This window comes from Papio anubis, chromosome 9, assembly GCF_008728515.1.
Source record: "Papio anubis isolate 15944 chromosome 9, Panubis1.0, whole genome shotgun sequence".
NCBI lineage: Eukaryota > Metazoa > Chordata > Mammalia > Primates > Cercopithecidae > Papio > Papio anubis.
Window position 1 is genome coordinate 90,362,333 of NC_044984.1, and position 23,847 is coordinate 90,386,179.

Below are 23,847 nucleotides of genomic sequence, written 5' to 3' on the forward strand. Positions count from 1 at the left end.
ATCAGGTTTACTACTCATTGGCATTCTTGCAATGCTTACCGCCCCGGTTGCTGTGGTTGAGGCAGGCGAGCAAAGGGCAGCGGCTGCGAGCGCCCGCCCCCGCCCCACCCTCCCGGCCCCGGGCGGCGCAGGCTGCGGTTTTTCGTCCTCCACTCAGTCCTGCCAGTGGCCGGAGCCCGGTGGCCTCCCGGAGACCCTCGGCGCACGGGGACATGGCAGGCGGCCACAGCCTCCTGCTGGAGAACGCGCAGCAAGTGGTGCTGGTGTGCTCTCGCGGTGAGCGCTTCCTGGCTCGGGATGCGCTGCGCAGCCTGGCGGTGCTGGAGGGCGCCAGCCTGGTGGTGGGCAAGTAAGTGGCCGGGCGCGTAGGGTGGGGGCCGCCACGGGCGGAGCTGGCCTCTCTTCCTCTCACTGTGCGCTCTGAAGGGAAACAACGCCGTGAAAGCGTCTCTGCACAGAGACACATGGGCAAGCCACCCTTTGGGGCACCTGTTGCTAACACGCTCTGCTGCTTGGGGTTGTCATTCCGTTTAAAGAGCTCAGAGAGGAACATCCCATTGGAACGCATCGGGGTCCTGCCTCTGCTGATAAAATATCACTGTCCAACCATCAGAAGGGGTTGAGGTCCTCCCCAGTGCTTCTTAAAGGGAGGCCAGGAGACCATGTTTGTCAGGGTGGTCTGTGGTTATTTTATTCTTACGCCAGATTTCTGATTCCACCTGCGTCCCCAACTCCCTATCCCTAGAATTTTAGAATCAGCATCACTGGGGCTGGAGTTCTGAGACCTGAATTTTTCAAAAGTACCTTTCACATCCCCCTGGTCTCGTACACTAAAGCTTTAGAAACACAGAGAACATGTAGACGATAATGGCCCTGAGTGATAATAAATCAAGATTTGGCTATCAGAAAACAAGATATTTCTCTTACTCTTCTGAACTTCCTGCCAGATGTGAATAAAAGAACAAAGTTTGAGGGCGACTTAGGGTAGCAAGGGAAGTTGGATGAGAATTCGAATCTAAAGGGCCCTACGGAGCCATAATTGCACACCATGAATGAGTCTCACAAACTGACCAGGGCTATCTGAGGCAGTTTAGGATTGTGCAAGAGTCCAGCTTTTGAGGTACTGTGGGTTGGTTTAATTTTATTTATTTATTTATTTTCGAGATGGAATCTCACTGTGTCGCCCAAACTGGAGTGCAGCGGCGCGATCTCAGCTCACTGCAACCTCCGTCTCCTGGGTTCAAGCGATTCTCCTGGCTCAGCCTCCTGAGTAGCTGGCAGCAGCCGCACCATCATGACCGGCTAATTTTTGTACTTTTAGTAGGGAGGGGGTCTCACGATGTTGCCAAACTGGTCTCTAACTCTTGACCTCAAATGATTTACCCGCCTCAACCTCCCAAAGCGCTGGGATTTCAGGCATGAGCCACTGCGCCCAGCCTATATATACATATACATATATATATATATTTTGAGACAGGTTCTAGCTCTGTCGCCCAGGTTGGAGAGCAGTGGCATGATCTCGGCTCCACCTCCAAGGCTCAACTGCAACCTCCACCTCCCAGGCTCAAGCCATCCTCCCAGCTCAGCTTCCCGAGTAGCTGGGACTACAGGCGCCGGCCACCACGCAAGGCTAATTTTTGTATTCTTTGTAGAGACAGTGTCTCGCCGTGTTGCCCAGGCTGTTCTCAAACTCCTGGGCCCAAGCCATCCACCTGGTTTGGCCTCCCAGTGCTGGGATTACAGGCATGAGCCACCACGCCCAGACTGATTGGTTTATTTTTAATTAATAAAGGGATGAAAATATTCCCAATTTACTATAAAAATATTATTTAAAATTTTGCTTAGAAAGTTAAAAAATATCTACCTGGGTTGGGACTGAAGTATCTTATAAAAATTACATCAATGCAGCCAAGTGCGGTGACTCATGCCTGTAACCCCAGCACTTTGGGAGGCCGAGGCAGGTGGATCACCTGAGGTCGGGAGCGTGAGACCAGCCTGGCCAGCATGGTGAAAGCCGGTCTCTACTAAAAATACAAACAGTAGCTGGGCGTGGCGGTGCACGTCTGTAGTCCCAGCCACTCCGGAGGCTGAGGCAGGAGAACCGTTTGAACCGGGAGGCGGAGGTTGCAGTAAGCTGAGATTGCACCACTGCACTCCAGCCTAGCGGACAGAGTGAGACTCCATCTCAAAAATAAATAAATAACTAAAATTATACTAATGCACCAACATGAAGTCTCGGGTTCCAAGACATGTTCTATGTTCACATCAAAACCACAAAATGTAGGGAAAGGAAAAGAAAGGAATTGATGTGTGGTCTGGCAGGTGGGGCTTTTTCATTCCAGTCTGCTACATTGTTCTCAGAGTTTGTTGGATTTATTACATGGAAATAAATTTATAAGAATATCAAGAACTTTCCCATTCAAATATGATTAGCTCAGTACAGGATGGTGCTGTTTTTATTTTCACTTACTATCATCACTGTCTTATATATCAAGTTGGTACAAAAATCAAGTATAGAATTGGAATAATTATCTGGTGATTCGTGGTGCTTTGACATATATCTCCCACCTTCATTATCTGAATATTTTAAGGTAAAAGTGCTTTCAGGGTGAATTATTTAGGTGATTGTCTTAAATTGTCACATCACTTCCCTTATGCAGAACCTGTGTGTTCAAAGACAACTTGATCCAGCTTTTCTTTTGGTAGACAAGAAGAACACAGGCTGTGAGTGTGAGTGTGTGTGGGGGAGGAGTACTGATTAAAAGCACAGAGAAGTGGAAGAAAGTTCCATTTCAAAGCCCAGAAATGGATGGATTTTAACTGTGTGTTATTTTTTTTTCAACAAGTATATACATACCATGGTGTGTACTGATTAGAATGAATCTCAGTGAGATCAACTAATAGTCAATCCCCTATAAGCTATAGATATATAAAATGAGTCCTGGAAAAGAATATGGTTTGAGGGGCACCAGAAACTCCCCCTTCCTAAAAATAAATATCTCAGTGATTGTCCGCCACAGGGTGTAAATACCACCATTGTATTCATTCATTTAGGTCTCTAAAGGTATCTCATTCTTAAATTAAGTTTTCTCTCTCTCTCTCTCTCTCTCTCTCGTTCTGTGTGTGTGTGTGTGTGTGTGTGTGTGTGTGTTTGTAGGCTGTAGTTAATCTTGAAGAGGCTCCCAGGTGTGGAAAAGAAGCACAAACTGTCAGTAATACGTATCTTTATAATTTTAATGGCTACCTTAAAAAAAACACTTTTGGGGGAATGCTTTTTGTTAGTTTCCTTCAATAACTGTCCTCATTATGTCTTCAACAAAGGATATAAACCTTTATTCAAACATAGGTAGGACTCCACCAATGAATGAGAGAACCACACTGTCGAAAGGTAGATAAGCATGGGATTAGTGGGGTCAGGAAGAGGATCCAGTGCCCTTGAAATTCCCCTCCTGCACAGAAGGAGAATGTTAGAGATTTATTTCTTAGGTCTGACTTTGTTAAAACAACCTCTCTTAAAGCAGTGTCAGTCATTAACTCTTTGCATAAGAGCATTATCTTTGTTCTTTCCCATTTAAGGGTCAATTTCTAGTCCTGCTGGTCCTTTCCACCACCAGATTCATTGCACACTGGGTAGATTATGTAACTGGGCCAGATAAAAGCTGTTAGTGATGAAGAATTGTATTAATCAGGATACTAAATTCTATTTCAAGACTTAATTTCTTATTCCACCCTAAGTTTATCCTCCCCATGCCCCCATAATCGTTATTTATTTTCCTATCGTAACATTTTCTCTTTCCATCCAGTTTCTTCTGCTCCTCCACTCTTACATTTTGTTAGGTTACCCCAACCACTTCTGCCCCAGTTCTGAATCCCTTATCCTAACTGCTTTTCACAACACATTCCAGCTCTCAGGTTAATAGCCCTGATTCTCCATGTTGGAAACACGAATTTGCTGTAAGTGACCAAGACCTAAATTAACAGTGGCTGAAACAAGATGGAAATATATTTCTCTCCTACGTGAAAATCCAGACATAGGAAATGCAGGGCTAGTTGATTGCAGTATTCCATGGGGTCCTCAGGAGCCAGGGCCCTGCTGCCTTGCTCTCCCATCCATGGCCCACTTTCTTACACTCACTCCATGACCCAAGATGGCCACCCTATCTCTAGTTATGGTGTCTGCGTTCCAGTCAGTAAGAATAGGAAGAGAAGACAATCCTACTAACTAGACCTTAGTCTGGTAGCCACACCTGGCTAGTGGGAGACGGAGAAATGTAGTCTAGATTTTGGGTCGTCATGTGTCCAGCTAAAATTTAGGGCTTTACTAGTGTAAAAAAAAAGAGAATACTGATCTTGGGGAACAAATGGCAATTGTCTGCTACATATGTTTGATGTTTAAAGTTTTTTTAATTGTAAATTTTCATGGTACATAGTAGGTATATATATATGGGGTACATGAGTTATTTTAAAACAGCCATACAATGTGTAATCATTATATCAGGGCAAATGGGGTTTCTATCATCTCAAGCATTCATCATTTCTTGGTTTCACAAACATTCCAGTCGTACTCCCTCAGTTTTTCTAACATGTGCAACATATTATTGCTGATTGTATCCACCCTTTTGTGATGTCAAATACTAGGTCTTATTCACTGTATCTAACCATATTTTTTTAGCAACTAGCAATCCTCATTTTTCTCTTCTCCCCTTATATTCTTCCCAGCCTCTGGTAACCATCATTTTACTCTCTGTCTCCATGAGCTCAATTGTTTTCATTTTTAGCTCCCACAAATGAATGAGAATATGCTAAGTTTTCTTTCTGTGCCTGGCTTATTTCACTTACCATAGTATCCTCCAGTTCTATCCATGTTGTTGCAAATGACAGAATCTCACTCTTTTTTTATGGCTGAATAGTACTCCATTGTGCATATGTACTACATTTTCTTTATCCATTCATCTGTGGGTGGGCACTTAGTGTACTTCCAAATCTTGGCTATTGTGAATAGTGCTGCAATTAATATGGGATGCAGATATCTCTTTAATATACTGACTTCCTTTCTTTTGCATATAGACCTACCAGTGGGATTGCTGGATCATATGGTAGCTCTATTTTTAGTTTTTGAGGAGCTTTCATACTGTTCTCCATAGTAGCTGTACTAATTTACATTTCCAACAGTGTACGAAGGTTCCTCTTTCTCCACATGCTCGCCAGCATTTGTTATTGCCTGTCTTTTGGATAAAAGCCATTTTAACTGGGGTAAGATGATCTCTCATTGTGGTTTTGTTTGCATTTCTCTGATGATCATTGATGTTGAGCACCTTTTCTTATACCTGTTTACCATTTGTATCTCTTCTTTTGAAAAATGTCTATTCAGATCTTTTGTCAATTTCTTAATCAGATTATTACGTTTTTTCCTATTGAGCTGTTTGAGCTCCTTATATATTCTGGTTATTAATCCCTTGTCAATTGGATAGTTTGCAAATTATTTTCTCCCATTCTGTGGGTTGTCTCTTCACATTTTTGATTATTTTCTTTGCTGTACAGAAAGAAGCCTTTTAACTTGATGTGATCCCATTTGTCCATTTTTGGCTTGGTTGCCTGTTCTTGTGGGGTATCCCTCAAGAAATTGTTGCCTGAACCAACGTCCTGGAGAGTTTTCCCAATGTCTTCTTTGAGTAGTTTCATAGTTTAAAGTCTTAGATTTAACCCATTTAGATTTTATTTCATTCTTTTGCATATGGATAGCCAGTTTCCCTAGCACCATTTATTGAAGAGACTGTCTTTCCCCCGATGTATATTCTTGGCATTTTTGCTGAAAATGAGTTCACTGTAGATGTATGAACTTATTTCTGGGTTCTCTATTCTGTTCCATTGGTCTATGTGTCTGTGTTTTATGCCAGTACCATGCTGTTTTGGTTACTATAGCTCTGTAGTATAATTTGAAGTCAGGTAATGTGATTCCTCCAGTTTTGTTCATTTTGCTGAAGATAGCATTGGCCAATCTGGGTCTTTTATGGTTGTCTTGAACATGGCTAAAGACGCTTTTCCAAAGACTCAGGTTCAAGATAGAAACACAGTAAATGTTGACTAATTAACACCAAAGGATCTGAAATCATATTTTAAGTCACTCATCAGATTTCTAACAAGATTTCTCCAAATTTAGTAACTACTTCTTGATTTTTCTTCAGAGATGGGTTTATAAAAGCTATTGGTCCTGCTGATGTTATTCGAAGACAGTTTTCTGGAGAAACTTTTGAAGAAATAATTGACTGCTCTGGGAAATGTATTCTACCAGGTATTTGCCTCTTTTTCAGTAAAGGTCTACAAGTAGCTTTAACAGTAGCTCCTGAAATGTAAAGAGGAAGAGTAACAGCTTATTTTAAAGTCTCAAAATAATATTTAAAAAATCATAGTTCCATGTATTGAATTTCTATTATTGATTGTCTAGCTGCTTTCAAACATGGTTTCACCTTGAATCCTTATAACTTCCCTGTGTGGGAGGTATCATTATCTATACTTTACAGTTTAGAAAATTGAAGGCTAAGGGTGAAATATGTTACCTAAGTTTCCTAAATAGGAAAAAGGCAACCTAGGAATCAAGCCCATTCATTAGACTCCACTTCTTCCCACTCACATGCTGAATAGAAACCAGCTGTGTTGTGTTTAGGTTCAAAAACAGTCAAAAGAACTTTATTAATCCATAGGAGCAGTTTCATAGGAGTAGTTCCAATGGCATAGGAGAGGCTAACAAGGCAGCTGCTGTCTCTACTACCAGAAATACTCTAAATTTGTATAGGGTGTGAAACAAAGGATCCCGCTCTGGGCAGAAGAAGAAAAAAAAGTGCTAGAGCTTTCACTGCAGTTCACTTGTATCTTTAATGATTGACAACAGAATCAGTTTATTAACCATCATCTCCTACATTAACTATGTTGTATGACTTCATGTAATCATCCAAAACAAGTTTCACAAACTTTGAGTTCTACAGAAACAAAAGGGCTTCATATTTATATTTTATTTTTATATAAAATTTTTATGCTTTTAGATGTTTATTGTACACATCTGACAGAGCTTCTATCTGATGTGTTTTCATTTGTTTGTTTATTTTGAGACAGAGTCTCATTGTGTCACCAAGGCTGGAGTGCAGTGGCGTGATCTTGGCTAACTGCAACATCCACCTCCCAGATTCAAGCAATTCTTGTGCCTCAGTCTCCTAAGTAGCTGGATTCCAGGCATGCACCACCATGCCTGGCTAATTTTTGTATTTTTAGTAGCAACAAGGTTTCACCATGTTGGTCAGGCTGGTCTCGAACTCCTAACCTCAAGTGATCTGCTGATCTCAGTCTCCCAAAGTGCTGGTATTATAGGCATGAGCCACCACGCCTGGCCTTCCTTATGATTCTTGAGGGTCAGGAGACAAAGTCAGGGTGAAATGTTACGAAAAAGAGGAATATAGCAGAAAACAATCTGAGTAGGGGCTTTTGATTTTAGTCCAATCAGAGCCAATAATGAGTCATTTAATCCATAAGATATCTAAAATATTTTGGAAAGAAACACTTTGCTGAACTGTACCTGGATAAACAACAGTTTCAAGTGATTGCTTTACAGTTTCTCCTTAATTAAAATACATTTCTTTCTTGAAGATAGATTCATCTTTCTGATTTCATATTTTCCCTTCTCAGAGTTGCAGGGGGAGGGGATTGTAGTATTATGTTTTCATATCCAGATTATTCCTTGTGATAAGGTTCATGGTTTTGCTTAACTAGGGGGCTTGACAACCTGATGTCAAAGTTTATTTGGGCCAGGTGTAGTGGCTGATGCTTGTAATCCCAGCACTTTGGGAGGCCAAGTCAGGTCGATCATTGGAGGCTGAGGTGGGCAGATCGTTTGAGACCAGGAGTTCAAGACCAGCGTAGGCAACATGGTAAATATTAGCCTGTGTGGTGGTGCACGTCTATAGTCCCAGCTACTAGGGAGGCTGAGGTGGGAGGACTGCTTGAGCCTGGGAGGTCAAGGCTGTAGGGAGCCATGAGTGTGCCACTGCACTCCGTGAGAGTGAGAACCTTTCTCAAAAATAAATAAATACATAAATAAATAATAAAATAAAATAAAACGAAAGCTTATTTGGTGAGCATGGACTTACTGAGCAAAAGGAGCTGTATTTCTGTAAGGGATATTTTCATCGTGTTGCATCCCCTCCTTCATTAAAGCTTTCTAGACCAGCCACACCACAGGGCAGTCTTCTTTTCTCTCTGTCAGGGGAACCAGACAGACAAATTCTTCCTTTCATGTTCCTTCAAAATGGATGGCTACCATCACGCCTTCCCCAGAGCAGCAGGGTGTAGTGCTGCTGTTTGCCTGCTGTCTAAGTGTTCTCTATTTCTTAATTGTAAGATAACTTGATTTATTGATTACAGGTTTGGTGGATGCGCACACACATCCAGTATGGGCTGGTGAAAGAGTTCACGAATTTGCAATGAAGGTAACTGCAACAAATCATGGCAAATCAAAATAAAGCACACATATGAAGTCTTTTGCTGAAGAGTTAGCAGGCTATCAAGCTTTGCAATATATGTCAACATATTTTTAATGGATATTTTTACTTGCTCGGGCATGGGAAACAAATGACAACAAAACTTATTTATATCTGCCCCATATCATTGTATTATACACAGGGCTCTTCCTGCCCACTAATGTCTCCCTCTCTTTCCTTCCACACATTCCCCTTCCAAATCACTATCTCTAGTAGCCTTTGAAAGGGCTCCAAGGAATAGTTTGAAAATCGCCATTCATTGGAGTAAAGCTTGGAAAAATATGTTACTAATCACAAAAATAAAATGTCTTATATTTTTCTCTTTTTCAGAAAACTGAGACTTATTAAGAATCACAAAATGTAATCTGCGTTAGTCATATATCAGCTGTAGCCAACTTCTAAATCCCTGGTTGGAGCAATTTTCACATGTGTTTTAAAAAAAGAAAGAAAAAAAAAATGTGCCTCCTGGCTACTAAACTGGCTTATTTCAGGAAAAGAAAAAAAAAATTCTTTTCTTCAGATATCATGTACCTTCTTCAACAAACTAGAGCTGTTTTTAAGACTGTTTTGTTAAATCACAGAATTTCAGAGCCAAAAGCAGTCCAATCCTCATTGTACAGATGGAGAAAGAGATTTACAGTCCAGTCCTCTCATTGTGCAGATAGAGTCAGCCGGGTCTAGAGAAGGGAAGAGTGTTGACTAGGGCCACCAGATGGAGGATGGCAGAACCCAGATGAAAACTCTGGCCAGGAGACCCCAGGCCTGCATCCTTTCTCTGCACCATACTCCTTGCTGCCCAGAGCAACTGGAGCCCAGTGGGACCCCAGAAAGAGCCTCTTTGAGTGATAAAGGTCAAGCTCCAAACTCTGATGGCCAAATATTGAGACAAGGAGACTTCCCGGGGCCGCTTTAGTGGAGATCTGAATAATTGCAATGGGGTTCCCTGCAACTCCTGAATTGCCTAAGCTTTGTTTTCTCAAACAAGCTGAGGGATGGAGGGAGGGCTGATACTTAGCAAGTACACATTGTGGGCTGATTGACTTGTTAAAATATTGCAATACTCCTGTGCCAGGTTATTTTTGTTGTTGTTGTGTGTTTTGTTTTTGTTTTGGTTTGTTTTTTTGAGACAGGGTCTCGCTCTGTCACCCAGGCTGGAGTGCAGTGACCCGAACTCCACTCCCTGCAACCTCCACCTTCCGGGTTCAAGCGATTCTCCTGTCTCAGCCTCCCGAGTAGCAGGGGCTACAGGTGCTCACCACCACAATCAGCTAATTTTTGTATTTTTAGTAGAGACGGGGTTTCACCATGTTGGTCAGGCTGGTCTTGAACTCCTGACCTCTGATCTGCCCACCTCGGCCTCCCAAAGTGCTGGGATTACAAGTGTGAGCCACCGCGCCCGGCCTGTGCCAGTTTTTAATTGCCACTGCCCTGAGATCCCAACAGGCCACCCACCACATCTCCCATCTCTACCACTCCAGTGTCTTCCCCAGACCTCTTTGGGGCTCCCCACAATCCAGTGTCTGGCAGACTAGGGGCTTCCAGGACTGTGTATCCCAGCACTTTTCTAATCCGATGGATTGGTGCCTGTGCCATATGGCTTCTTAGTCATTACATAATATTGCCCCTGGAGGTAGATTCTTCAGACCTCCCTGCAACTTCCTTGCATTTGCCTGCCTAAAGGTGAGGCGTGTGTTCAGTTGGCAGGGGCCACCTACATGGAAATTCACCAGGCCGGAGGAGGGATCCACTTCACCGTGGAGCGCACGCGCCAAGCCTCAGAGGAGGAGCTGTTCCGCTCCTTTCAGCAGCGTCTCCAGTGCATGATGAGGGCTGGCACCACGCTGGTGGAGTGCAAGAGCGGATATGGCCTCGACCTGGAGACCGAGCTCAAGATGCTGCGCGTGATTGAGCGCGCCCGGCGGGAGCTGGACATCGGCGTCTCGGCTACATACTGCGGGGCTCATTCAGTGCCTAAGTAATCTTAGCCAGTGGGGACCGGGGTTTCACTCAGAGCATTGAAAATGAGCCCCGGGGGTGGAGGTGCATTAGCACTTTAGCTCTTGCAGGGAGATGGGTAGAAGTCTTTGGAAAGACCTGATTCTAATGGCCACTTATCCCGCAGACTCGGTTTTAGGAAGGCGATCCCTTGGCCTCATCAGTCTGCTGCTCCTTTAATTATGATAGAAAAGCTGTTTCAAGCTCTTTGGGTTAAGAAAAAGAAATGGCCCCTTGTAGGTGTTTTAAAATTACACATATTAATTTGAATAATTTCCCATGATAATTAATTAGCATTTCTAAAAGCACTTTAGAAAGTAATAGTAACACTCTTTAGGAGGTAGTTCAAACCTCGTGGTCTAGGTGACTCAAAGGGGTTCGTTTTTGTTCATCTGTTTGCTTTCTTAACAGCAAACATTTTTGTTTTGTTGTTGTAAATGATTTTTAGCCTTCCCCTTTATCTAAAAGTTCCTCCTACATGGCCTTACCGTAGAGAACTCTGTTCCTTTCTGCACTTGCATTTTACTTGTCCAGAGTTCCTTTGGGTCCTGAAATTTCTAAATAGGAAGGCTCATGGTTCCAACAGCCAATTGAACTATCTAAAAGAAACCCAGGACTTGAACATGCATAAGGTGCCTCCAAAGTCTTAGTGCGGTCTTAAGCACTGATAACTTAGATATATAAATACAATACTACAGACTTACAATCATTGTTTAAAAATCTAATTGTTTGCCGGCGCGGTGGCTCAAGCCTGTAATCCCAGCACTTTGGGAGGCCGAGATGGGCGGATCACTAGGTCAGGAGATCAAGACCATCCTGGCTAACACGGTGAAACCCCGTTTCTACTAAAAAATACAAAAAACTAGCCGGGCGAGGTGGCGGGTGCCTGTAGTCCCAGCTACTCGGGAGGCTGAGGCAGGAGAATGGCGTAAACCCGGGAGGCAGAGCTTGCAGTGAGCTGAGATCCGGCCACTGCACTCCAGCCTGGGCGACAGAGCGAGACTCCGTCTCAGAGGAAAAAAAAAAAAATCTAATTGTTTAAATTTCTTTTACATTTATCTGATTTTGGAAACTTTGGAAAATAAATTTATTTTTTAGGCCAGGTGCAGTGGCTCACACCTATAATCCCAGCACTATGGGAGGCCAAGGCAGGTGGATCACTTGAGCTCAGGAGTTTAAGAACAGCCTGGCCAACATGCTGAAACCCCATCTCTACTAAAAATACAAAAATTAGCCAGGCGCGGTGGCCCATGCCTGTAATCCCAGCTACTCAGGAGGCTGAGGCACAAGAATCGCTTGAGCTGGGGAGGCGGAGGTTGCAGTGAGTGGAGATTGTGGCACTATACTCCAGCCTGGGCGACAGAGTGCGACTCTATCTCAAAAAAAAAATGTCTTTTTTAATTGACAATAATATATTATTGTGTAGAGTATGTTGTTTTAAAATATGTATACATTGTGAAATGGCTAAATCAAGCTAATTAATATATGCATTACCTCATATTTACCACTTTTTGTGGTGAGAACACTTAAAATCTATTTTTTAACAATTTTTAAGAAAACAATACATTGCTATTAGCTATAGTCACTGTGTAACGGAAAAATATAAATATTTAATGTTAATAAAAATTAACCCTTCATGTTAATTATCATCTTCGATCAGAGGAACTAAAAAAGTAACATCAAAATTTATTTTTCAAAATTCACAAAACTAGTTATGTGGAAAAGAAACATAAATATTTAATATTTCCAGTGATCTTTATTGTAAGTTTTTAGCATTTATATTTCTGAAATTATTAAAGCTTAAAATTTCACTGAGACTCTTGAGACATTCTCTATAGAAAACAGTAGATTTTTTTTTTCCAAACAGAATATAAAGTGTATAACAGTCTGCTTTCTTTTTCAGTAGAAAATAGTGTGGCATGGTGGAAAAGTCTCAGTTTGAAGTGATGCCAGACCTGGGTTTGAATCCAGCTTGGCTACTTCCAGCTGGGTGATTTTGAGGTCATGACTTAACTTTTCTGAACATGAATTACCCATCTGTGAAACAGAGCTAAACGCCACCCTATTCTATATGATTGTCTTGAGAATTAAAAATAACTTGGTAGGCTGGGCATGGTGGCTCACGCCTGTAATCCCAGCACTTTGGGAGGCCGAGGTGGGTGGATCACCTGAGGTCAGAAATTCGAGACCAGCTTGACCAACACAAAGAAACCCCATCTCTACTAAAAATACAAAATTAGCCGGGCATGGTGGCACGTTCTTGTAATCCCAGCTACTCTAGACCGAGGCAAGAGAATCTCTTGAACCCGGGAGGTGGAAGTTGCAGTGAGCCGAGATCATGCCATTGCACTCCAGCCTGCGCAACAGGAGCGAAACTCCGTCTCAAAAAAGAAAGAAAGAAAGAAAGAAAGAACTTCTGTAAGTGTCTGTCTCTCACAGTCCACCTCTACCCACCTACCCAAATGGTTCTGCTGAGTGAGAGCCTTCTGTGTGCCAAATATAGGGCTAAAGTTTCACAAAAATTTTCTTCATCTGCCAATGAGCCTCTGAGGTCTGCATCTTGATTCCCATTGGTAAAACCTGCACTCAAATAACAGCTAAAGAGCATCTCCTAAGTTATGTGACCACCATTTGGTAGAACTCTGTGTCTACCTGACTCTAAAAGCCCAGGCTTTTCTAACATATAACTACTGCAGAACTTTATTTTATCTACTCTTCTTATTATTAATTTTTTTTTAGAGACAGAGTCTTGTTCTGTTGCCCATGCTGGAGTGCAGTGGTGCAGTCATAGCTCACTGCAGCCTCAAACTCCTGGGCTCAAGCAGTCCTCTTGCGACAGCCTCCCCAGTTGCTGGGATTATAGGCATGAGGTACCATGCCCAACTCCACCAGAATTTGAGAGAGAATTTCAGAGCCTCGTACTATCCTCCTTCCCCATGTCCCCAGATGGTGAGACAGAAAGTCTAAGGCAAGTGCTTCAGGAAACATTGTGGAGGAAGAAAAAGGCAGGGTGATAACTGGGCTCAGGTAAGGGGACCACAGGTAGGTTATCAGGGGGAGTATCCAGGATGACCTCTGAGTGTCCTTTACAGGAAGATTATGCCTTTTTTTTTTTTTCTTTTGGAGACAGAGTCTTGCTCTGTCGCCCAGGCTGGAGTACAGTGGTGTGATGGATCTCAGCTCACTGCAACCTCCACCTCCCTGGTTCAAGCAATTCTCTTGCCTCAGCCTCCTGAGTAACTAGGATTACAGGCACATGCCACCACGCCCGGATAATTGTTCTATTTTTAGTAGAGGGTTTTTGCCATTTTGGCCAGGCTGGTCTCGAACTCCTGACCTCAAGTTATCTGCCCATCTTGGCCTCCCGAAGTGCTGGTATTACAGGCATGAGTCACCGCACCCAACCAAATTAAGCTTTTCAACCAGGTAGCCTTGCTGGCATCCCCAAAGGTAACACAGGTCTGCCAGAATGGATGAACTATTTGAGTCTCTGTGTAGAGGGCCAGTGCATACAGAAGTCTTGTCAATACCTCCACTATGTAAACATGGCCCAATAGTTAAGAGCCCAGAGTCATAGCTTTGAGTCTTTCTCTACCTTTCTGAGGCTTGAAGTCATTTACCTCTACTGCTCCTCAGGTTCTTCAAATGCCAGATAACCCTATCCTTTTGTTTTTTGTTTTTAATATTTGCCCATGTCAATCTCATTTTCTTCCCCCAGAGGAAAAACTGCTACTGAAGCTGCTGATGATATCATCAATAACCACCTCCCAAAGCTGAAGGAACTTGGCAGAAAAGGGGAAATACACGTGGACAATGTCGACGTATTTTGTGAGGAAGGTGTCTTTGATCTCGATTCCACCAGAAGGATTCTTCAATGTGGAAAAGACATAGGGTTACAGATTAACTTCCATGGGGATGAACTCCACCCAATGAAGGCTGCTGAGGTGTGGCTGACTTTTAGTTTTCCCCTCATCAACATTCATTCTTGCACATTCATGCTATGGGAAACTTAATTAGTTTCTTCAAAGCCCTCTGAAAAGATACTGAATGGGGAAATTTGTTTGAACAATGTACAGATTGGTCTGGTTGAGACTTGAAAACCCTGACCTCTATTAAAAACTTACTTTTTTGCTGATCATTTACTTTCATTATCATCCACTGGTGTATTAATAGAAAAAGAATTGGCCGGGCACAGTGGCTCACGTGAGCCTGTAATCCCAGCACTTTGGGTGGCTGAGGTGGGCTGATCACGAGGTCAGGAGATTGAGACCAGCCTGGCTAACACGGTGAAACCCCATATCTACTAAAAATACAAAAAATTAGCCAGGCATGGTGGCATGCGCCTGTAATCCCAGCTACTCGGGGAGGCTGAGGCAGGAGAATCGCTTGAACCCGGAGGCAGAGGTTGCAGTGAGCCAAGGTCGCACCACTGCACTCCAGCCTGGGGGACAGAGCGAGACTCCATCTCCAAAAAAAAAAAAAAAAGAAAAGAAAAGAAAAAGAATTACCTCAGTGATCTCTTTTACTAAATTTCTAATGTATTTTTCTTAGCACACAAAGCCACACTGGCACAGTATATTAATTTCACTTGGACCTTTTCAGATCTTTCTGTGGCAGCATCCAAATCATTTTAGTGGAGCACACCAAAAATAGCCACAGGATGATTTTCAAATTCATATATCTTTGCTCAAATTAATTCATTTATTCATCCTTTCAACAAATATTTGAATGAATACTGTGTGCCAGGCACTGTTCTAGGCATTGAGAATTCAGCAGTAAGACAAAGTCCCTGCAGTCCTGAGTCTAGGCTTCTCTCCTCTAAAGCCTTAGACCTAAATAAACAACTGCCCTTGGAGCTTAAAGACAGATATAGATACCCCACCTGCACGCCTCTCAACTGCATTATATCCAGCTTGATCTCTTAGCATTGTTTCCAAGTCTTGTCCCGTTTTCTGCTTCAGTGAATGACACCATCACCTGTCTGTTGCTTAAGTCAAAATCTTGGATATCATTTTGACTGCTGCCTCTCCCTCACCTACCACGTTTCGTCCAACCACCAATTCCTCCCAATTCTCCCAAATAGCTCTAGATCCCCTTCTCTCACCTTTGATCCATAGAATTTTCTGTTTCAGAAAATGTCTGAAGGATTTGTGTTTAAGAATAGTTTTTGAAGTAGCCCACTAGCTAATTTTCAAATGAATGCCCATTACAAACCCTTCACCCATTTGGGGGATTGGGTTTACAACAGTTGGTTGGCAAGAAATCTTAATAATAAAACGCCGTTTCTCTTTATGGGAAAAACAATTTACGCCGGGCTTGGTGGCTCATGCCTGTAATCTTAGCACTTTGGGAGGCCAAGGCAGGTGGATCACGAGGTCAAGAGATCGAGACCATCCTGGCCAACATGGTGAAACCCCATCTCTACTAAAAATACAAACATTAGCTGGGCATGGTGGCACGCGCCTGTGGTCCTAGCTTCTCGGGAGGCTAGGGGGGAGAATCGCTTGAATCCAGGAGGCGGAAGTTGCAGTGAACCGAGATCGCGCCACTGCACCCAGCCTGGCTACAGAGCAAGACTCTGTCTCAGAAAACAAACAAACGAACAAACAAAAAATAATTTAATGGAACTTCATCGATTCATTGTTGCTGTTTGTTAAATCTTTCCCTCTCTGCCCATTCTCCTTAGCTTGGGGCTGAACTGGGAGCGCAGGCAATCAGCCACCTGGAAGAAGTGAGTGATGAAGGCATTGTTGCTATGGCAACGGCCAGCTGCTCTGCCGTCCTTCTGCCCACCACAGCCTACATGCTGAGGTAAGGTCGTTTCTCACCCCAGACCCAAGAGCTGCAAGTACAAGCTGTAAAGACACAGACGTCGAAAGTGCCCAGACATTATTTCACTGCCATTACAAATCCCTTAAAAATGCAGATGAAGAAAACTCAGTTAATGAAGATGCCAACCCTGGACTGATGTTCGTAAATGAATTTCCCTGAGGAAGGAACTTAGACCCAGATTGCCTTTGTGTGGTAGGATTATTGAGGAAGATGGAGCTTTCTTTTTCTTTTTTTTCCCATGGATTTTGGAATTTTCCAATTAAAAATAATTACTATGCATTATTTTTATAATTAGTAAATAATGAAATAGGTGCAATGCTTTTAAATATATGCATAAGATGTTAAAGATATTTAGCAGTATTCAGAATCTGCATGAGCTGTTTTCTAAAGGGATGTTAGTGGGTGCCATAATTGTCACAAGTCTTCATAAATCCTGGGGGTGGGAGGAAAGAGAAGACATATATTTTGTAAAATCTCCCCAGATATTTTGCTGTATGCTGCCTATGAATTGAATATACTTAGTTCATCTGTTATTACTGTTGCTCTGATTCTAACTAATATGAGATCCGATGTCTTCTGACCCTTCCCATTGTACCACTTACTTATATGATATCCGAGTTTGTGGTCTGGGAGGCCAGCAGTCAAGAGGAAGTTTATCTTCTCTTAGGACTAGGTGCTTTCTGTGTAGCTAGGATATGTGGTCTTTTGCATGGGGAGTGATTCTGCAGTTAAGACAGTGGTTCTCAACCCCAGGGTAATTTTGTCCCTCAGGGGACACTTGGCAATGTCTGGCGACATCTCTAGTTATCACAACTAGGATGCTACTGGCATCTAGTGGGTAGAGGCCAAGGTTGCTGCTAAACATTCCTCATTGCACAGAACAGCTACCCAAAACAAAGAATTATCCAGCCCAAGACATGAATTGTGCTGAGGTTAGGTAAGACCAGGCTCCGAGTAACTTTTAGAAGGGTGAAGAAAGGAATACTTCAGTTCTTTTCTCAAATCTACTATGATTTTATATGCACATATATGATATTATACATTTTTATTATTATTACTATTCTCTTAATTTAAAGAGTAAACACAATGTAGACTACAATCAGGAAATATCAATAACTGTTCTTGGTATGACCAATGTCTTATACATTTCAAGTGTCATCAGTCTAAGTCATCAATCAATATTTATCTCCACCATCCAAGAAATAAGTTTTTTTTTTTTATTTTTTGGGGGGAAAAAAGGCTTTCTTCGGCTGAGCACAGTGGCTCACTCCTGTAATCCCAATACTTTTGGGGAGCCAGGGTGGACAGATCACTTTAGGCCAGGAGTTCAAGACCAGACTGGCCAACATGGTGAAACTCCATCTCTACTAAAAATACAAAAATTAGCCAGGCATGGTGGCACGTGCCTGTAGTCCCAACTACTAGGGAGGCTGAGGCAGGAGAATCGCTTGAACCCAGGAGGCAGAGGTTGCAGGGAGCCAAGATCATACCACTGCACTTCAGCCTGGGCAACAGAGTGAGTGAGACTTCATCTCAAAAAAAAGGCTTTCTTTAACTGGTCTTGAATCTCTTGACATGGAGCAAAAGCGTAAGACTTTGTAGTACTGGAGGGCAATTCAGCATTAAAAGTCTGAACCTTGTTCCTATGCCAGCAGAGGCTGTCATCTGCCATTGCCACAGACAGGTTTAGCCTCCTGTTAGGACCACAAGGGCAGTCGAAGTGAAGGCCACACTCTGCTTTCTGGCTTCTCGTTTCTGTATTTTTCTGATCCCTGCATCAGGAGAGACCAGCAGGGCCCCCTGCTCTCCCCTGAACCCTCTCTTGACTCTCATTTCCAGAGTAATCATTGCCTTATGCTACTTAAGGGCTTGCTTTAATCATGTATTTTATGTATATTTGCATGTAATATTTAAATGTATTCAGGAAATAGTCACCTTGGTTTTTACGGAGCGCCCTTAATTCTTTTACAGCCTCACTTTATTCTCTTTTACCCCTAAGTGTTTATGGAAGGGGAGGAGGGACATTCAAATGACTTGCAGGGACATTTGAAGCTGTACCCTTTCCTCATCTGTCTCTGCTTCACTCACCTTCTCTCATACATTGTTGAAAAACATTTTAAGTGGTCCTACAAATGATCGATCATAGACTGGGAGTGATTCTAGGGCAAAAATCATCTCTGCTGGACTCTTTCTCTGTTGCAGCAGTTATTCCCAAATTAAATCTGTCCTCATTGCTTTAACGAGCTTTCAGGCTTTGCTTATTTTTGATGTAACACTTTTGAGATATGTCCTAAAGAACAAAGAATATTTCACCAGGGAGGTCAAGGAGATGCCTAATTCAGGAAGAAGTAGAAACATTTTATACCCTAAATTCTTGGGCCTTCAAGATTTTAAAGGACCTACAAAGATGTTTGAGGCAAAAAACAAAAAAAAAAAAAACAACAAAAAAGAGGGGTAAGAGAGAGAAATGCATAGGAAATTACAAAATGGAGCTAATAAAAATAGCATATTGTGGCCTGGCACAGTGGCTCATGCCTGTAATCCCAGCATTTTGGGAGGCCAAGATGGGTGGATCACCTGAAGTCAGGAGTTTGAGACCAGCCTAGCCACCATGGTGAAACCCCATTTCTACTAAAAATACAAAAATTAGCCAGGCATGGTGGCGGGCACCTGTAGTCCCAACTACTTGGGAGGCTGAGGCAGGAGAATCGCTTGAACTCAGGAGGCGGAAGTTGGAGTGAGCCAAGATCATGCCACTACACTCCAGCCTGGGCAAGAGACCGAGATTCCATCTCAAAAAAAAAAAAAGCATAGTGTAACCTCACTTATTATTTAATTTGGGAGTCACCAAAAGAGCTTACTAAATTTCAAAACCATTTGTAAGTTATATTTTCCTCCCTTTGCAAGAATGCCTTAATATGTAAGATGGATGAGATAAACAATCATTAATTAAAAGTTAGGCGTATCTAATTTCAAAAGTAGAATGATAAAAATCAGGAGTCCTGGAATTATATATGTAACTCTACCACTAATTATTTAATCTTGAGCTTCTGCTTCTTCTTCCAGAATATGAAGGCGTTGACTGTCTCAAGTTCTCTTCTGTTCTGAATAGCTATTCTACAAAAGTTCCCATTCTAGAGACTGACATATTTTTTTCCTCGCCTTAGACTGAAACAACCTCGAGCCAGGAAGATGTTAGATGAAGGAGTAATAGTTGCTCTGGGAAGTGATTTCAATCCCAATGCATATTGCTTTTCAATGGTAATTATTTTTTTCATGTGCCTTTCTGAGCAGACTATCTACCAAGCATATAAATAATTTAAAAATATTTCACTATCTGTTAAAACAGTGTTAAAAATCTAAAAATACTTTCTGTGAAACAAGAAAAAAAGGGGTAGACAGCAGTGTAATTGGATTTTTCTGTCCCAGATAAATGCCTGCAGGCATAGAGAGAGGAGAGAAGCTTCTACGTGCATTATTTTCTGATTCAGCTTTGAGCATTGTGGTTTTACAATAACCCATTTCCTTTCTCCAGAGAATAGCATAAACTCCAAGAAGTCTTAGTTAGTAAGGGTGGAAGTGAACTTCATTGTGTGCAGTAAGTGGTCTTGAAAAGTTGTCAATAAATATTAAATACACAATCCCTTTAATAAAGTAATCTTTTCCAAAGTATAAGAACCTTTATGTATAAACTTAGATTTTTCCCATTGCAATTGAGCCAATTCCTCCTATACCTTTAACTGCCTCTATTTGTTGTGCTGTGTTGAGAAATGTTTTAAATTGCAGTGCCATATGTCACTTTCCTCCAACACTTTTCTCTTCCTGCCTTAGCCAATGGTCATGCATCTGGCCTGTGTAAACATGAGAATGTCCATGCCTGAGGCCTTGGCTGCTGCCACCATCAATGCAGCTTATGCACTGGGAAAGTCTCACACACACGGATCGTTGGAAGTTGGCAAACAGGGAGATCTCATTATCATCAATTCATCCCGGTGAGTGTGCTCCCAACTTAGTGTGCTCCCGAATGATCGATCATAGACTGGGAGTGAGTCTAGGGAGTGAGTCTAATAATCTCTGCTGGACTCTTTCTCTATTGCAGCAGTTATTCCCAAATTAAATCTATCCTCATTGCTTTAACGAGCTTTCTGGCTTTGTTTATTTTTGATGTAACACTGTTACCATATGTCCTGAAGAATAAAGAATATTTCGCCAGGGAAATATTTTATATTGTGCCCACTGAAGTATAGAGATGAGGCCTAAATCCCTTTTCCACTAATTATTAGTGTCAGACTCTGTGTGGACTCAGACACTAGCCAGTCCCCTCTATGTTGACCCCTTTCCAATGAGCAAATCTACTGACAGGCCCTCAACGACAGGGCGGATCAAGTTTTCAAGATCTCTTCATCTACCTGGTATCTTTTGTAGATTTCCAGGTTTCTGCTCTGTTTACCTGGACTTTGGCCGGGTTGTGCCCTCTGGCGTGTGTTTGTGTTTTTCTGCTCGGCTTCTGATTTTCAACTAGCTCCCAACTCTGGCTTGTCACCCTGGTTCTGATTCATTCCCTCTCTGATTTCTCATGCCGACTGGATCCCAAAAGCTTAAACTTAGTTTTCCTGTTCCTGGTGGCTTATCACTCACCCACCCACAGTCTGTTGCCACCTGGGCCTCCAGGGTGATATTAGTCTGTTGTCACACTACTAATAAAGACATACCCGAGACTGGGTAATTTATAAAGGAAAGAGGTTTAATTGACTCACAGTTCTACAGGACTGGGGAGGCCTCCCAATCATGGCGGAAAGCAAAGGAGGAGCAATGTCATGTCTTAAATGGCAGCAGGCAAGACAGCGTGTGCAGGGGAACTCCCATTTATAAAAACATCAAATCTTGTGAGATTTATTCACTATCATGAGAACAGCATGGGAAAGACCTACCCCCATGATTCAATTACCTCCCACCGGGTCCCTCCCACAATGTGGGAATGATGGAAGCTACAATTCAAAATGAGATTTGGGTGGGGACAGAGCAGCCAAACCATATCAGGGTCTTACTGTTCCAGATCTACAAGCCGTAAATCCTATGGCTACTTGACTCTTACAAGCCCATTGCAGCCCTTGAACCTCATGTCCTCCAGAGACACCTGCTTTAAAATTCTCTCCATGATCAGAAACCACTCCCTGTATTGAATATAATGCTGATGGTGACATTTATGTATCACTTAATGAAGCAAATATTTTAAGATCAAGTACTTAAATGATATTATTAAATAATGTTTGATTTGCCATAGACCAGTTAGTTATGTACTGTTTTTTAGAAAGCCCAAATACCATTGACTGGGTGTAAATAAATGTGTAGGGAATGCATTTTAAAATTAGCATTTATTGATAAAGTAATAATTTTTACTTGCACACATTGAAGTAATTTTTTTTTTTTCTAGATGGGAGCATTTGATTTACCAGTTCGGAGGCCATCATGAATTAATTGAATATGTTATAGCTAAAGGAAAAGTCATCTATAAAACAAGATAGATTTGAAAAGAAAAGATTTTTTGACTATATGAAATAAGTCAATATAGTTATATTAAAAGTTAAAACACCTTAATATTTACCAGAATTATATCACTTAAACCTAAATGTACTTCAATGTCTTTTTAAGTCACTCAAAAAACCCCAGGGATAGATTTATTTTCATTTAACACATGCATTTGACATATAAACAGGTAAACCTATTGTGATTAAAATCACAAAACATCCAATTATTTCACAAATATTAGTTACAAATATTCTGTAGATTAATAGGATGGGGTATCACAAAAACGCCTTTGTGGGGAAAAGTAGGCTTCACTTAAAATTTCCATTTTGTGTCTGTATTTCACGTTTCAGTTTTTAAACTATATTTAGTGAACATTGGGGAACGGAAAGAAATCTAAGTGATACACCCCAATGAAGCTAAAATATAGCCTTCTGTTAAGCAAATAGTATTTCCTTTCCCCAAATAGTTTATTTTCTAGATGCTTTTCAAATGAATTAATGTCCTCTGATGAAGAGTGTCCTTCCATTTCTAAGGTCTTCTCAATCTCGGCAACAGAGCTTCCCAGCAGCGTTCAAGACACATCATTTAATACACAGGCATAGGGACCTTCCTGAAATGGATGCATTTTTTCTAACTACAATCATGTAAATTTTTTTTGAAATTTAAAACATTGTTGATTCTTCACATTACAATTGGGTAAAACACATTTTACAGCTCTCAATAAACGTTTGCTCTCGCTCTTAATGTTGTTGTTTCCTTTCAGCCTGGAAGTAGATCAGCAGCGTTGTCTACTCGAGTGTTTTAGGAAATTACAAGATTATTTGTAAAGAGTGGATAATTATTTACATATAAATGGGTGTTTTTAAAAGCTATGTGAGTTGATTTGAAATCTTTTTAAATGTTTCAGTCATCTTTATAATCACAACTGCATTACTAAACTTGGTAAGAAATGATATGAGAAGTAAAGATTGACTCTCCAAATGATCACTAATGTCAGGTTAATAGAGCCTGAATGAAAGAGGCTTTGCTCTAGTCAATATAAAGCAATTCAAAATGCCCCTCATTGGAAGATTAAGGGTAACACTGCATATTGTTGTCATCACGATGGGGTCTCTGGAGCTCTGAACCTCATGCGATTGTTTAAGAAGTCTTGACACAGTGTGAGGGGCACACAGTTGCTGTGTGTGATGGCTCCCTTGTGACCAGTCACCTAGGCACTGTGAGCATTTGGGATGCAGGAGATAGACATAAGGCCAAAACTGAATGTTAGGTCTGCTCTTCCCTGGAACTTAAGCAACACAAGACTAGCTTCTTCTATTGAAGAAACAAGGAGGAGAAGCACATCTGATTTTTCATCTAGCAGGCACTCACTTTAAACAAATAGCATTCATGCCTTTTTTGAATGAAGGCAGAAGACGACATCTACCCTAAACTGCCCTAGTCCTCCCAGGCCAGTGTGCTGCAAGCCGGTGCAACTCACAGGAATTCGCTAGGAATGCGGAACCTCTGGCTGGACCCAGACCTGTTGAGTCGGAATCTGCGTCCTAACAAGCCCCGGGTGATTCACATACACTTTAAGGTCTGAGCAGCTCTGAGTTCTAAGCCCTAGTCACACCAATCTTCACACTGTTCCTTAGGGGACAGTGAGCTGCTCAGGGCCGTGCAGCATGGTTCCGTCTGCCCAGAATGCTTTCCTTCTCTTACTTACATGGGAATTGGAGCTGGATGCCCCTCCCCACATTCCCACATCTCTATGATAGCCTTTAAAGCATTGTAATTTAACTGTCTTTTCTATTTTAGACTAATGAAGTCTACCCTCTGGGTTGAAACTAATGTTCTCCAACTATTTTTTCGGTATATTTTCAATGTTTACACTTAATAAATTAATACTGTTAACAAAAGTAAGCAAAAAGGCAAAATGGGCCGGGAGCGGTGGCTCATGCCTGTTATCCCAGCACTTTGG

The 23,847-nt window shown here is 41.9% G+C and overlaps 1 protein-coding gene across 1 annotated transcript; it reads left to right on the plus strand.

Annotated features, from left to right (window-relative positions):
- Positions 1 to 111: 111 nt before the first annotated feature.
- On the plus strand, positions 112 to 22,628 carry AMDHD1 (amidohydrolase domain containing 1). The gene is made up of 9 exons (XM_009181456.3): positions 112 to 349; positions 6,186 to 6,292; positions 8,413 to 8,477; positions 10,226 to 10,503; positions 14,242 to 14,467; positions 16,210 to 16,334; positions 19,523 to 19,616; positions 20,187 to 20,347; positions 21,790 to 22,628. The coding sequence occupies exons 1-9, from the start codon at positions 213 to 215 to the stop codon at positions 21,878 to 21,880; spliced, it is 1,284 nt and encodes a 427-aa protein (XP_009179720.2). The 5' UTR covers positions 112 to 212; the 3' UTR covers positions 21,881 to 22,628.
- The last annotated feature ends 1,219 nt before the right edge of the window (positions 22,629 to 23,847 follow it).

Coding starts and splice junctions, on each gene's coding strand:
- AMDHD1 (XM_009181456.3), top strand. CDS start 213: ATGGCAGGCGGCCACAGCCTCCTGCTGGAGAACGCGCAGCAAGTGGTG. Junction 350..6,185: donor GCCAGCCTGGTGGTGGGCAA/GTAAGTGGCCGG, acceptor ATTTTTCTTCAG/AGATGGGTTTATAAAAGCTA. Junction 8,478..10,225: donor TTCACGAATTTGCAATGAAG/GTAACTGCAACA, acceptor GCGTGTGTTCAG/TTGGCAGGGGCCACCTACAT.